The following is a 16,184-nucleotide window of genomic DNA, read 5'->3' on the forward strand; positions in this document are numbered from 1 at the left end:
GCCAGCAGCACATATTTGTTTACATGACATTACGTCAACCTCCACCACCACCTCCTCCTTCCTTACCTAACCACCCCTTGCCGCTCGGGCGCCCGTGTGGCCTGAAACGTCACAATGGTGCGATTTCCTGATTGGCGGGCGGCGGTTCTCACCACGCCTCTCCGAGACGCCGCTTCCGCCCCTCGACCCCTATAAAAGGCCACGGCGCGACGCTTTTCCTTTCTCACTGTGTGTCCCGCCGCCTCGGAGGAAGAGAGAGAGAGCGCGAGCGAGGGAGAAGGGCGCGCTGGCGCTGCTGCGCCCCTGGTGGCGGACGTAACCTGGCAACTGCGGCAGAGCCTTTTCTTTTTTTTTTAATCCCCGGACCTTCATTGCACATGAACGTTCCTCGAAGCATCCTATAGCCCCAAAAAATTAAAAAAAAAAAAAAGCAGAACCAAATATTCTCTACCTATAAACACAGAGGAGACTTTTAACCTACATACGCGCACAACCTAGCAAACGTTAGCACTGAAACGCACCAAGGCCCTTCTTGCACATCCGTCTCCAGCAGCACTGCCCCCCTCCCCCGATCTCTAACCCTGAGCCGAAGAAGAGATCAGGGAGCCGTCTCCATGCATCCGTTTTTTTACGGCCGCGCCACCATGCAACCGGAGATCATCGCGGCCGTGGGCTTCATTTCCAAGTTCCTGCGGACTAAGGGGCCCATGAACGACCGGCAGCTGCAGACCTTCACCCAGTGCCTGCAGGAGCTGCTGGCAGGTAAGGAAAGGGGGGAGGGGAGCAACGCAGAAACAGGCTTTTTATGCAAAAAACGAAGTCTGCCAGGAGAAACTTTCCTTTAAAAATAAATGTGCACAAACATGTTATAAGTGGCCCCTTTTTGTTGGGGGTTAAGTACTTTAAAAACGAGTGCAGTGCAGCGCATTCTCTCTGTATCCCATACAGGGAAGAGGGGCAGAGGATTAATGATGATGAGAGACAATAGTCCCCCCCCCCCCCCCCCCCCCCAAAAAAAAAGAAAACAAGTGGCCAGGTGGTCTGCAAACTCCAGACCTTAGGAAATGGTGAGCAGACCACACACACACAAAAAAAAGCCCCAATTAATACGAAAATATCTTTAGTGTGCGACAAGAGTGGAGGGTTTTGAACACAGAGCCCAACTTGGCCAAGTTTCGCCAAATGGCTGCTTCAGGGGTAAGAACAGGCATGCATCAGATCTGGCTCGTTTGTAGGCTTTCCCTTTCCAAACACTGGCATGTTGAGGTCTGCTCACCATTTCATTCAGTGATAGTTGTAAATGCATTGTTTCTGCTCGGTGTTGTGTGCTGTCGTCAGCTGCACTTGTTTACGTTAAGATCAAGAGAGTAAAGACACCTTTGAACCCTTTTTCTTGTGCACATAAAAACGGGAAAGCCCTTTAGCATATAACTTTAAAACACCTGCCCTCTCCTCCTTCCCCTAGCAAAAGTAATCCTGTTAATTTTTGGCTTTTATGGGTTCTTCAGAGGGAGAGTTGTTATTGCTGTCGTTTGGGGCAAGTTTGCAGGTCCATTCGGGAGGGCAGTAAAGCTGGTACAAAATAAGTACCTGAATATATGTAAACCGCTTTGAATGTTGTTGCAAAAACCTCAGAATGGCGGTATATGAAGTCCCAATTCCCTTTCCCTTCCTCTGCGCTTTCTGCTGATTTTGGTCAGTATTCCTCAGTACCGAGTTTGTGCATATCATTTTCCCTGTACATTCACAATGGGAAATACCCTTTTAGTATATCTATTCTAAATATACTGTATGACTTCTCTCCCTCTCCGCCTTTTTGTTTATTTTGACACAGATCCAAGTGGAGGGACATGGTAAATGAGTGAGGATGGTGGAAAGCTCTGTGATGTAGCAGGTTAGACTCCCTGCCACCTAATCTCATTGGGGACAGAGCTGTAAAAGGATGATTGCCAGAGGAGGAGGATTCAACCTCCTCATTATGGAAAAAAAAAAAAAAGAGGAATTTGTTGGCAAGGGTTGAATGACAGCCCTGGTCTGGCTAAGAGCAGGGGTAAAAAAAATAAAAAATCTGTACTCTACAGCTTCAGACACAGCTGTTCCTCTTTGTTCACAGACCCAAATGTGTAAATTGCATACACCATGAGAATCAAAGACGCTTGAATGTAGTACCCCTCCATGTAAAAAGCTTCTGTCCTCATCGCCACCTCCCAGATACGTACTAAAGTAATTCCGGTATAAAATAAACATGTAATCAATTTACTCTGTAATATTGATCAAAAGAGCTAGCAGCAGTGACGTCTTTGTAGGCTGAGATACCCTTCAAAGTATCAACAAAGAGAAAAAATATTGTTGCTCAGTTTTTGAGGCCTTTCTGGTGTGTCATCTCTGAAGACCAGGCCTGTGACGTCTCTAAGCCTCTACTGCAAGTTCCTTTTAAAGAGTAACAAAGGATATCACACTCTGGAAACAATACACTAATGTGGCCTCAAGAACTCTTAAAATCCACCGGATAGCTTAGTGGGGTGTTATGTGGGTGGTCCTTTGTGAATTGTAAGGAGGAGAAGAGAAAACTGGAAGATTTTATTTTTGTTACATTTGTACCCCGCGCTTTCCCACTCATGGCAGGCTCAATGCGGCTTACCTGGGGCAATGGAGGGTTAAGTGACTTGCCCAGAGTCACAAGGAGCTGCCTGTGCCGGGAATCAAACTCAGTTCCCCAGGACCAAAGTCCACCACCCTAACCACTAGGCCACTTCTCCACTGTTGCTACTATTTGAGATGCTATTCCACTGTAGCAACATTCCATGTAGAAGTCGGCCCTTGCAGATCACCAATGTGGCCGCACAGGCTTCTGTGAGTCTGACCAGACTCACAGAAGCAGAAGCCTACGCAGCCTTCTACATGGAATGTTGCTAGTGGAATAGCAAAATTCCATGTAGAATCTCCAATAGTATCTATTTTATTTTTTTTACATTTGTACCCCACGCTTTCCCACTCATGGCAGGCTCAATGCGGCTTACATGGGGCAATGGAGGGTTAAGTGACTTGCCCAGAGTCACAAGGAGCTGCCTGTGCCTGAAGTGGGAATTGAACTCACTTCCTCAGTTCCCCAGGACCGAAGTCCACCACCCTAACCACTAGGCCACTCCTCCACATCTTCCAGCATTGACTTAGTCCCCCAATCATTAAACCTAATGAGATACGCATTTTGGTACTGAGACTTTTTCATCGGCTGTTTTGAATGTGGTTGATGAGCTAAGAAGCCAACCCATTCCAGCTAGCTGGTTAGTTATTTTGCAACCAAGATCACCATCTAAGACTTTTTGGGAGGAAGGAGAGTGACTAGAATAAATTTCACTTTGCTTATAGAGTAGCATAAGGGTAACATTCTGTGAAGACTAAAGTAATATGTTTCTGGTTAAGCAAATCTTTATAGCTGGCTTACCCATTTCAGTTTTGGAAGGGCCAGTTCAGTGAGTTTTCTATTGTTGTGCCTATAGGGGGTTAGAGGCCTACAGGCCAGATTCTATATGTAGCGCCTATAGAGTCCACTCAGAAAACGTTTCGGACTTGAGCATATTCTATAAGCGGCACGTAGATTTAGGCGCGGTATATAGAATACGCTTAGTTGATATCCCTGCACCTAAAACTAAGCACCTCTGTTTACACCAGTGTTTTGTTTTTGTTACATTTGTACCCTGCGCTTTCCCACTCATGGCAGGCTCAATGCAGCTTACATATACAGGTACTTATTTGTACCTGGGGCAATAGAGGGTTAAGTGACTTGCCCAGAGTCACAAGGAGCTGCCTGTGCCTGAAGTGGGAATTGAACTCAGTTCCCCAGGACCAGAGTCCACCACCCTAACCACTAGGCCACTCCTCCACCACCAGTGAAAGCGTGGCATAAATCCCAGTGCATAGATTTAGGTGCAGAGGGCCGTATTCTAGAACTACGCGTGCAAATTATGGAACACCCATGAAATGCCCATTTCTTCGCCCATAACTACACCCCATTAGAAGTTAGGTGCACTGCGTTAACAGAATAAGCTTAGCGAGTTGTGCGCATAAACTCCAATTATTGCCAGTTAGTGCTCTTTGTTGCTTGTTAAGTGCGTAAAGTGTGTGTAGCGCAAATTCTGGCAATTAGGAAATGGAAATGACATACCGCCTTTCTGTGGTATTTTGCAACTACATTCAAAGCAGTTGACATATATTCAGGTACTTATTTTGTACCTGGGGCAATGGAGGGTTAAGTGACTTGCCCAGAGTCACAAGGAGCTGCAGTGGGAATTGAACCCAGTTCCCCAGGATCAAAGTCCACTGCACTAACCACTAGGCTACTCTTCCACTCCAATTATGCACTTAGGTGCATAATTGCTGTTATAGAATATTATTATAAGTGCACAGTTAATAGTCCAACTTTTTGCTAACTCAGTGGCTGATGTTACCCGCCTAAGTACGAGACCTGCCCATGCTCATCTCATGGCTTCACCCCCTAGCAGTTGCATGCTAAAGAAATTACGCAGTAAAGTTAGAGAATACCAAGTGCAGTTACGCCTGTAATTGAAAATTAGCATCAATTAACTCTACTTACTTCCAGTTATTAACTGTTAATACCAGCTAGCACTTAATTTAGCGATGAAGTTAGGATCATTACTGCAGTATTCTATATCCTGCATGCACACTAACCCCCTGATTCCTAAACTTCCGGAAATCACTAAAAACCAACCTGTTCAAAAAGGCATACCCTACCGACCCAACATAAATGCCTACGCTCTACAACACAGCAAAGCCAAAGCTCATAATGGACATTATATAACCTCTCCTCTCTTCGATCCCCATTGTGCCTGAACCTTAATCGACCACAACATCACCATGTATTTGTTTCTCTACCGGACATGGCAAACGCCTTTACGGTACTATGTAAGCCACATTGAGCCTACAAATAGGTGGGAAAATGTGGGATATAAATGATAAAAGTTGTCAAAAATTGCGCGCACAAATTTGGGTGCATGCCTACGTTGCATGCGCAGTTTAATTAACCAATTAATGCCAATAATTGGCGTTTTTAATGAGCAATTATTGGTGCTAATTAAAATCAATTAAGATGTACGTGCATAAATTTAGGCTTGTGATCCAATTTTATGCATGTCCCGGAAAAGGGGGCACAGAAATGGAAGGGTCCTGGGCGTTTCGCACAGAATTATAGAATAAGGGGGGTACTGCACATAAATCTCATTACAGGCATTTGCACCACGTTTCCATTGATGCAAATGGACGCGCCTAAATTTACATACAACCCCAGCGCTTAAGCGCTATTCTATATACCGCGCTTAACATTAGGCACAACTTGTAGAACAACGCTTAAGCGGGGACTTTTGGTGCTGATATTTTTAGGTACGATTTACAGAATCTAGCCCCAAGTGTGAAAATGGGTGATCAGGATTATGGAATTAGGGGGATAACGCTTTAATTAAAAGCAGCACTTTTAACGTTTTGGGATTAGATTCAGTAAATGGCGCTCAAATTTGGACAACAAAAAATGAGAGCTGAGTGCTACTCTATACATGGTTCTCCCGTTAGGTGCTGTCTATAGAATAGCGCGTATCCCAGGGATCCACATCCAGTTTTGTGCACGAGAATTTACACAAAGAATCCTCGTGTAAATCGTTGTGCATAAATTAGGCATGGATCCTTCAAATTCTGTAACAGTGTGTCCATCTTTAGTGAACACGCCTGACCCCACCATAGCCACACCCTCTTTTTTTAGTTGTACGATAAGGGCCCCTTTTTCACAGTGGCAGTAAGCCAACGCGGGCTTACAGGTCACTCTTCCTGGACTACCGCCAGCCCAACACGACCGCCGGTGGTAGTCCCACCCCAAGCGGAAATGGCTTGCTCTGCGATAACGAGTGATTACCACTGGGTTAGCACAGTCTGTCCTAATTAGATTGTAAGCTCTGTCCAGCAGGGACTGTCTCTTCATGTTCAAGTGTGCAGTGCTGCGTACGTCTAGTAGCGCTTTAGAAATAAGTAGTAGTAGTAGTTATTGCCACCTCAGTGGGTGGCGGTAAGGGCTCTGTTCCGCATGGCCATACGGTAAGAGTTCTCTTACCGCATGGCCATGTGTGCTGTGGGTTTTTTTTACCCGCTGCGGTAAAAGGGGCCCTGGAATGCGGGAACAACGGCCCTCGCGTGCATCTTTATAGAATAGCGCCTAGCAAGATGCTCATGTAAATCCAGATTGTTGCCAATTAGTGCAAATAATGCCCAATTGTCGCTAATTGGCTTGTTACACAGTGAAATTGCGCCTGCAACTTTGAGTGTCGTATATACAATCCGAGGGTTGATGTTTATACTGTTGCTTATTATAGCATAATGCATATAACTTATGCAGTATCAGGATGTTTTTTATTAGCAGTGTAACTAAATTAATTGTATTGTAAAGTTTTTGCTGGTAGAATTTTTGTGTTCCTCAAATAGAAACCTTGACCCCACCACCAATGCACAAAGCTACTTATCACACATATTTTATTTTGTCTGAAGAAATCTCCTGAGGACAAAGTAATTTCCAAATTATGTAGCATAGAGCCTTTCCTGTTGGAAAAAGAGATTGCCACCCACTCATTTAAGATAGTAGTGCATATGAAATGACATAATGGGCATTTTCTTTTTTTGTGTCTTAACCATACATCTTCAACAGAGATTTCTAAATTTTCATTAGAAGAGAGTCCAGTAAAGCACTGTTTTTTTTTTATTTCTTTTTCCAGAGCATTATAAACATCACTGGTTTCCAGAAAAGCCCTGCAAAGGCTCGGGTTACCGTTGTATAAGAATCAATCATAAAATGGATCCTTTGATCGGACGGGCAGCCCAGCAGATTGGACTGAGCGGTCAGCAGCTGTTCCAGCTTCTGCCAAGCGAGCTGACGTTGTGGGTGGACCCCTATGAAGTGTCCTATCGTATCGGAGAAGACGGGTCAATCTGTGTGCTCTACGAGTCGGCGCCAACAGTGGGTAACACCCAGACCACCGGCGCGACCATGGTGGAGAGCAGGATCAGCTGTAAAGATGAACTGCTCCTGGGCAGAACTAGCCCTTCAAAAACCTACACTATGATGACTGTATCAGGTTAAGATATAGTCTGTCACTGGATCATCTTATCGTGGATGGATGAATATGGCTTTACTTTGGGAGGGCTCCTATGGGGATGGATTACAGAGTTCAAATGATGTCACAGCTGTGAAGATTGGCACAAAATATTGTGGTGACCTTAAAAAAAAAAAAAATAGGGTGCCATAGTTTGGACAGTACCTTTCGGTAATTTTAAATAGCCTGTGAGTCAAGTGGATTTCAAATTAAATTTTTCTTGGGAGTGACATCTTATGAAGATATTCACTCTTTTCTGACAATTTTAAAGAGTTGTGCGTTCATCACTCCCTTTGATCCAAAGTCCACTGTATATGCAAGAGAGTTGTTCCTCTTTGCAGAAGCTAATGGAGAGTAATTTGCACTATTAAATTCTAATATTGTTACTCTTACTGTTTTTGGCAGCTCAGCAGTGTGAATTGTAGTTTCTGAAAATATTGGAAGTTGTATTGGATGGACTTGACTTTGCACTGAAAATATGTATAAATGTATATAGAAGGTGATTAAAAATTTTTTTTTTAATCTGTTGGCCCTACCCATAGGAAAAGGGTCCAATAGGGATAATAACTTGGCAACAGGCATTTAAAAGACCCAATAAAGACACTGTCTGAACTGTGGTATTAACACCAGCTAGATACCTGTAAATTTGCTATCTTGTAGTTTTCTAAGACTCAGTAAAGTTCCTTTTTTTTTTTTTTTTTTTTCTGGGGAAAGTAGAGATCTGGTTTGTAACGTCCTTGTATTTTATTGGGTAAAAGTCTTTTCCAAAAACCACCCTCTATTTTGTGAACCTTGTTCTCTTTTATCCAGTAAATTATGAGCTGATGTAAATTTGTACAGTTCATGTATAATGATTGTGGAAAAGTTGTACAGATTTCTATATTTTGGACGAGAAATTTTTTTTTCTTCTCTATAATAAATTGTTTCCTATCTTGGCATTTTAAATCCTCTCTTGTCTTACTGTCCTAAGAGTGACTTCAGTATTTTATTCCATTTCTTGTTGCTCTGTGCGGAAAACATTTTGATACGGACCTGGATTACTGAAGACATTTGATTTATGTAGTTGGGATCGTAGCTGGATTTAGCCAAGAGAAACCTCCCCCCTTGTTGAGCATTACTCATGCTAAAATCTTTAAAATATATTTATAATATAGAAATGAGGAGTCACAGCAGTTGCCACCATTAAACAATCCTACATCCTTCAAGCAAGAAAATGGCTTCCAGGAACCCAACAGGATTAAAGAGCACTTAATTTCATACTGGAGTAAAGATATGTGGCAGCTTGAGTCCACTTTCACTGGCCTTTGAAAAGTTTCTAATCTTAATGACCGATGGATTCTGTGCTGAGTGTCCAGTAGGCCTTGAGAATATGCAGTAGCTCCGTAAAGAGGCTGGTTGCCTTCCACTGCCTTTAGGTTTAGATATAGTAGTCCATGGAAGGGGACTCATCAAAAGGTATGTGTACATTGCATTGTTTGTCATTTAATACCATTTTTTCCCATGATCTACTGTGGTAGATGGCTCTTAATTTTTAAAGAGATTTTTTAATATTATGCCATTGTTCACGCATTTCAGTCAGGGCTAAAAGTGTCATGGCAGTGATTGTCTGCCTATCCATCTGGGGGGGGCATGATAATGTCTAACAAAAAATCACAAGTCAGGTCAAGTTTGGTGGGAGTGAAGGGGGATCAAGGGCCTAGCACCTAGCATGTTAAAAACAGCTATGATTCGGTAAGGGATGAAGATACTTTCAACAGGGTAAGTGTTGGAAAAACACTCAAATCCAGTTTCTTGCCGCCTTGTGATTACAAAGAAGACAACACAGCGCAGCCAGCCATGTTTGAAATTACACCAGTAAATGATGTCAAGTACCTGCAATTGTATAACAGCACCTGGTAGGAGCCAGTTATACAAAGAAATATGGAGCTGGTGCAAATGCTCAGACCTAACTATCAGAGATACACGCCTAACTTACAGTATTGTATAAGTTACGCATGCAAGTTAGACCCCCTCACTCATGCTCTGCTGAAGGTCCGCCCAAGTGTACAACCCCCTTGCAAATCTGTGCTAGATAAGTTAAGTGGGAAATTACAAAATGGCACTTAGATGGAATTTTGGCCATTATTCTAAACACTTCTGCACATAATACTACTACTAATACTTATCATTTCTAAGGCGCTACTAGACGTATGCAGCGCTGTACACTTGAACATGAAGAGACAGTCCCTGCTCGACAGAGCTTACAATCTAATTAGAACATACAAACAGGACAATTAAGGGATAAGGACAAAGAGAAGCAAGATTCCGGAATCCCAGAGTAGCAAGATTCTGTGCAGAATCCCAAAGAGTAGCAAGATTCCGTGCAGAATCCCAAAGAGTAGCAAGATTCCGGAATCCCAAAGACTACTACTACTTATCATTTCTATTTCCCTACTAGACGTACACAGCGCTGTACACTTGAACATGAAGAGACAGTCCCTGCTCGACAGAGCTTACAATCTAATTAGGACAAACAGGACAAACAAGAGATAAGGGAATATTAAAGTGAGGATTATAAAATAAGGGTTCTGAACAAGTGAATAAGGGTTAGGAGTTAAAAACTGTGAATCAGGCGTTATTTGAACCTGAAAATAATGTAGTACAATTGAGAGATGAAGGAAACAAAGTGCTGGGACTCCTGGCTCTAATTGAGTTTTACAAGAAAAAATAAGAAACTCCACTGTAAACGTAACATTGCAGAGTAATCTATGTTCCAGAATCATTCCCTAGAAGTGTATTTTATGAATACAGTGTGCCTGTCAGTGTTTGCACTGGGCGTTTAGAGTAAAATACAAGTTACCATAAAAGGCATTAATTAAGTCTATTTTTGGAATTGGGCCGGTCAGACATTTCATCACCAACATGTGCAAGACAGGCCCTGTAATTAAAGTGTTTGTTAATGATTGGTATTTAGTAGAAAACAACAAAGATGGTAGACTGCCCTTGTCCCCTACCTTATAAATGTTTAATATTTTTACATTTCTTGTGTCTTCATATATTGTCTTTTCATTGGAGGTCTTAAATTTTGATTCCCAATTAAAAGCGTTCATATTCTACCAATAAGACCATTTAGTCTGCCGATTGAGTTTAAAGGAAGTTTGCTCTTCCATCTTGTCCGCTTGTATGCCACCTCAGTATATTAATATTTACGTTTTCGATGTTAGTTATTTTTCACAAATCTTTACAAGTCATCCTGTGAAAGCCATCATCACTCAGTTTTGAAACTTCTGGAATGGAAATTCTTTATCAAAGATGGCGGCAAGAAGTTTATGCTTCTGTCCTATCAGTTACATGTTTACCAAGTTGCAGTGGACTTTAGACTGCATAATAACTCATGTTTGTTTTCGCAGTGACCTGTTCCGGGACGCTGTGTACATTTTTAGATCTGTGCATCCAGGCAGTCACATAACCCAGCTGTGTGTGCAAGGCTGACCTGGCCCTGAGGCTGGAATAAGTACAACGCCTCAGATGGCTAGCATTTTAATCCTTTTAAGGCAGGGTGGTTTCATTCATGGCCTGGGTTAATTGTAGCTGCAGCTTCGATTGCAATATGTAATTTGAGACATCCTCCATCGGCTTTTTTCAAGTGGAAATAGATCGATTTTAGATAGCTTTCAAAACGTAGACCGTTTTGCTTTTTTGTAGAATGACGGGTTCTTGAAAGTTATGGCAGTTGTGTTAGATGGAGATAAATGTGAGGATAAATTAAGGTTGTATTTCATTATATTTCATGCCAAAAATTGCTTTAAGTAAGCTGATCATGTTAATCCACCATGTTTTATGACAGTACGAACTGCTTAATCCGTCTGTACAGTGCAAGATTTAATCTGGACAGTTTATTTCATGCTACTGTACTATAATTTCACCTATTGTGAAGATGTTAAACTTTGCATAGAGACAGTTTTGATAACCACAAAGATGTTCAGCTTTTAAAATATTTTTCAGAATCTCTGTGTTTCTCCGTATGGGAAAAAAATCCAAACCTTTTATACGTAGGCACTTTTGATCTCAAAGGTAGTCTTACAAGACAAATCTGTTTAATTCCTGCTCGGTGAATTATTTTAAGTTTCACTCACTACAGAGTTACCAGATATATTTTTTTGCATTCTGCTTTGTACTGAGACAACCAGTTCAGTCATGTTTCCTGCAGCATGCAAGTTACAGATAGCCTAGTGCTTAAATTAGAGGTCTCCAGCTGCTGAAAGTTTCACCACGTGATACAGCTGTGTGATCTTTTCTTCCTGTTTATTTCATTCTAGAGGTGCCGAATAGCAGTAGATCAGGTAAACTGGCCCTTTGCTAATCTGTGTTAAATCTGTGTTAAATCTCTAAGGGCCTTGTTTACTAAGCCGCGCTGTAGGTAACGCTAGCGTTTTTAGCGTGCGCTAACGCTACAGACACATATATTCCTATGGGTGTCTCTGTCATTAGCGTGAGCTATAAACACTAGCACACCTTAGTAATCAGCCCACTAATTCTACTCCGCTCTGACAATGACACTGCCTCCTACACCGATTATACCTTTAACCTTGTCTGCTAATACCCTTATACTCATCCTCCAATCGTTTCTTCTCCATCTTCCTATCCCATCCCCCTCCTTTTACCTGTCTATCCTTGATTACCCTCCCATATCCAACCCATATATTCTTCAAACCTTACTATTATTATGTTAGCATATATGAGTTTATCTTGTTGGGCAGACTGGCTGGACCGTGCAGGTTTTTTTCTGCCATCATCTACTATGTTATTGTAGTTTGTAATATTCTCCTTACAGGACTCTGTAATGCTTTTTCTTTACTATGTAAGCTGCATTGAACCTGCTGTATGTGGGAAAGCACAGGGTACACATATAATAAACAAGGCCATTAATTTAAATTCAAACCATTGTGCTTTAAAGTATGTCAGCCAAATAATTTTAGCAAGAGCCTTCTCAAGCTGAAGGAGTTAATTGAACAGACTGGGGATTTTGCGCGCACCTTTTCAGATGTAGCTCAATGCAAGTTACCTTTAGGTACAAACTCAGACTGTACCCGAGGCAATAAAGGTTTAAATGACTTGCCCCAAGATCACAAGGATTCACAGTGGTTTTAAACCAGGTTTCCCTGGTCCTCAGCCCATTACTTTAACCATTAGGCCAAGAATTTCTGGAGGACTCTTCAGTGCTTGGCCTACTTCAGTCTGGAATTTGTAGGAAACAAACCATGGAGACCCTTCTGGACTCTCTAGATAATGGGGTGGATAGGGGAGGAGCTTTACAATTTGTTTTCCGAATATTTGGTACCTCAGCTCATTTCATTCTTCTTCACAGGCTGATAGTAATTCACTGCCAGGTTGATTTGTGATAAAGGGGCCTGAACCATTTTCAATACTATGTTGGGTTGGAGGGATCTTGCCTCTGGGGTCCCTCAGGATTCAGGCTTTTCCCTGGTTTTGTTCTCTTAAGGAGTCACTTCAGTTCGTATCATTTTATGCGGCCCCAGGAAAAACACACTTCACTTTAAAAGATTGTGTGTGGCCGATCAGCTGTCGGTCAACAAAGAATAAGCTTTCCTTTTACGTGAAAATTTAAGATTTTGTGAATCAGCCACATACACTCATCTGATTGACCACTTTCATGCAAACAGGAGAAGCCACTTACTTTTCAGTCAAGAGGTACAAAATCTAGAGCTTATTTTAACTCAAGGCTGTTGTTCAATTTATACATTGGGTCTGTGGACGGTGCAGCTTTTTCTAGACTTTTTTCTAAATCTTAGATACACAAGTTATTTCCTTGGCCAAACTGGCTTACCATCTGAATGAAACATTGGAGGATGAAGTGACTTGCCCATGGTTACAGAGAATGTCAGTGGGAATATCGATGGAACTTGATTGTTGCAATTTTGTCTTGATAGGTGTACGTAACTCACTCTTCACTACCTAACTCCTCATCGAAGGCTCTTCAGCGTGCTCAGAACACAGCTGCCGAATCTGTTACAGGGAGTTATGCAACCCCTGTTTCAAAAAGTCTTACTAGTTGCCCATGACTCCTTGAATTAGATTTAAAATATGTCTTCAGAGTCTCCACAATATTAAAAAGCTATTCTTGAAGATTATATATACAGTTGCCTCCTCTGGCCATCAAGAAATTTGCTTCTTTGCCGTCTTTTAAATACGTCTGCTTCTATGGAAACTCATTCCAGAGCTTTTTCGGTAGCTGGCCCAGAGGATGTGGAATCACTTCCCTAAGAATTTTAGGAAGAAAATAAAGGTTTACTTTTTGTAAAAAGTTAAAGTGGTTTCAAGTTATTAAGAGGCTTATTTTGCTGTTTTTGTTGTGTATATCTCTCTCTACGTTCTGTGATTTTGCAGGCTTTTATTGTAATTTGAAAAGAAAAAAATACATCTGTGGAATATAAAATTTCTTGAGTAGATGACGTGGGGCTTATTTTCTAAGTTGTGTTAGCTGTCTAACACAGAAATCATGACACTAATAACACAGGCTTACACGAACAGTTAATTCCCACATGAAGCAGTTTAGGCAGAAAACACCATGTTGGGGCTTGGAATGAGCAGGAAATGGATAGGAACTACACCTTACGTAAACACAGAGGTCATTACTGTATCGGATAATGCAAAGCTATTTAAAAAAGGTGTAGGTAAGTGCCTCGTGAGGTCTGAAGAAACACAGATTCCTTAATAATTACGTCAACCTATTTAATCAAAGCTCTTGACCATGAGTGTATATACCATTTAGGTTCCTTTATGAGTTGTCCTGTTTTCTTAGGTTCCTCCATTAAGGTATCCCAATGAAAAAATCTATGTGAGCAACCACAATGAACAGTTTACAGTAGATATATGCAAACTTTGAAGTTCGACAGATTAATACATTATGACTCAAAAAGGGAAGACTGAAGACTTTTTGGACTATTCAGATATATGGTATGACTCCATTAGAGATTCATCAAGCCAGGTGTGGAACATGAGAAGTAGAAAATACAATGGCTAACCCTTAGAAATGGAAAACTGTGGTCAACTGACACTTTTGACACCCCAGTTGTTGTTTATAGGATATTTTTATGAACTTTAAATCCTTATCCATAATTATGAGAAGGAACTCACCATATGATTGATGGTCCTGATCTGTTGACGGCACCAAGCAATTTTATGGAATTCTTGTCTTTGCATGCTTGCATTTCCTCTTAGAGGTCAATGTTGAAAAAGGGTGTTCTCCACTGAGTTTTGACCATAATGAGTTACGTTAACAAGTCGCTAAGGACAGATTAACTTGTACATATTTTTGCAGAAGGAATGACATGTTTAGGCATATTTTCAAAGCACTTAGCCTTCCAAAGTTCCATAGAAACCTATGGAACTTTGGAAGGCTAAGTGCTTTGAAAATATGCATAACGGTTTACGAAACATATCATTGCACAGATTATTATTATTTTTTTACAGTGGAAATGTTTTGAAAGTAGTCCTTTATTTTAGGAATGGGCTGTTGTTTCCAACCAAGCTTTGTACAGTTTACGTCACCGACAGTTGCCGGTCAGACGGTGTTTGAATTACTGCACTTTTTTCCTTTCGAGGATTACACAGAGGTTTAACAGCTAGGATCTTGACCACGGGATTCGCAGGCGTAGCGGGGCAAACGTGCTGCTTACCCCTCCTTTTAGGCATTGGTGAGTAGGCAATTTTCCTTTTGCACGTCAAAGAGTGAAGGTTAGGAGCGGGGCTGCTTGACTGCGTTCCCTTCACGCCGCCATCTTGTCCCCCAGGTTACCCAAAACGTTACACTCTTATCTGAATTAAGAATCAAGCGGTTAGTCTTTAGCCATCCAGCAACAGCTTGCAAGCAAGATTGTAAGGGTTGTAAATTGAGGGAAACAGGATCAGTGTTGGTAGATCAATAAAATACCATCTGCATTGATATAAAAAGAAAGATCGATTGCATAAGAGTAGCCAGAGTATCTAAGAAATTGTTGAACAGTAGAGGGGATAAAATAGAACCCTGGGGCACCCCACATGTTAATGAAAAGGAGGAGGAAGTGGTTCCTGCATGGGTAACTGTAAAGGAATGATTCTGCAAAAAAGAAGTAAACCAGGCCTTGGTGCCTGTCAAACCCAGAAAAGACAGACGTTGAAGCAACAGTGTGTGATCGATCAAGTCAAGTGCTGCTGATAGGTCTAATTATACCAGCAGCCGAGATTAAACCCTTGTCTAAGTTAGCATGAAGCTCACTTAACAAAGAAGTGAGAATTATCTCTGTACTGTGGCCTATCTGGAAGCCTGACTGCCTAGGGTGGAATGCATGAATGGCTTCTACATGAGACAGTAGTTGTTGAAATACTAATTTTTCTGTAAGCTTGGAAAGGAAAGGAATAGTAGAAACCGGATGGTAGCTGGAAGTGAGGCTTGTAGAGTAGACTTCTTTATAATAGGACGAACAGCAGCCATTTTCCAAACATGTGGCAACAAGCCCAAAGATATACTTAGATGAAACAAGTTGAAGTGCCAAAGACAGGAGACCTAGAGAAGAAGTAGAAAGCCAACACAGAGAAACTGGATCCAAACAAGAAGAAGTGAGATTCATTGACATAAGCAATTTTTTCAAAGATCCAAGAGTAGAGAGATTGAACCAGTTTAAACACGTAAGGTTTGATACTCCTGGAGGAGAAATTGTATCCGTCAGTGGTGGGGAAAAAAGCTTCCAATCTATGAATTTTCTCAGTGAAGTAGAAACCTAACACTTCTGCTGGAGGAGTTTCATGACTAGGAGAGGGTTTCCCACATATAGGTTTAGAGTAAAGAGCAAATAATTGTAATACTGCATACATCCTTAGTGAACGTCCCTGACCCGCCCATGCCCCTCCCATGGCCATGCCCCTTTTTGAGTTGCATGCAATAAGATCTGCACATTGATCTTTATAGAATACTACATAGCAAGATGCACATGTGCCACAAAACGCCTAGCCACCCACCTGGTGCTACCCAGTGGCCACTTAGAGGGTCTATCCCCA

At 41.7% G+C, this 16,184-nt stretch overlaps 1 protein-coding gene across 1 annotated transcript; it reads left to right on the forward strand.

The window, feature by feature from the left end:
- Positions 1-218: 218 nt before the first annotated feature.
- Positions 219-8,093, forward strand: BTG1 (BTG anti-proliferation factor 1). Its single transcript, XM_030215511.1, has 2 exons — positions 219-762; positions 6,771-8,093. Exons 1-2 carry the CDS (start codon positions 615-617, stop codon positions 7,133-7,135), a joined length of 513 nt encoding a protein of 170 aa, XP_030071371.1. The 5' UTR covers positions 219-614; the 3' UTR covers positions 7,136-8,093.
- The last annotated feature ends 8,091 nt before the right edge of the window (positions 8,094-16,184 follow it).

This window comes from Microcaecilia unicolor, chromosome 9 (genome assembly GCF_901765095.1).
Source record: "Microcaecilia unicolor chromosome 9, aMicUni1.1, whole genome shotgun sequence".
In the NCBI taxonomy this organism is placed as follows: Eukaryota; Metazoa; Chordata; class Amphibia; order Gymnophiona; family Siphonopidae; genus Microcaecilia; species Microcaecilia unicolor.

Coding starts and splice junctions, on each gene's coding strand:
- BTG1 (XM_030215511.1), top strand. CDS start 615: ATGCATCCGTTTTTTTACGGCCGCGCCACCATGCAACCGGAGATCATC. Junction 763..6,770: donor CCTGCAGGAGCTGCTGGCAG/GTAAGGAAAGGG, acceptor TTCTTTTTCCAG/AGCATTATAAACATCACTGG.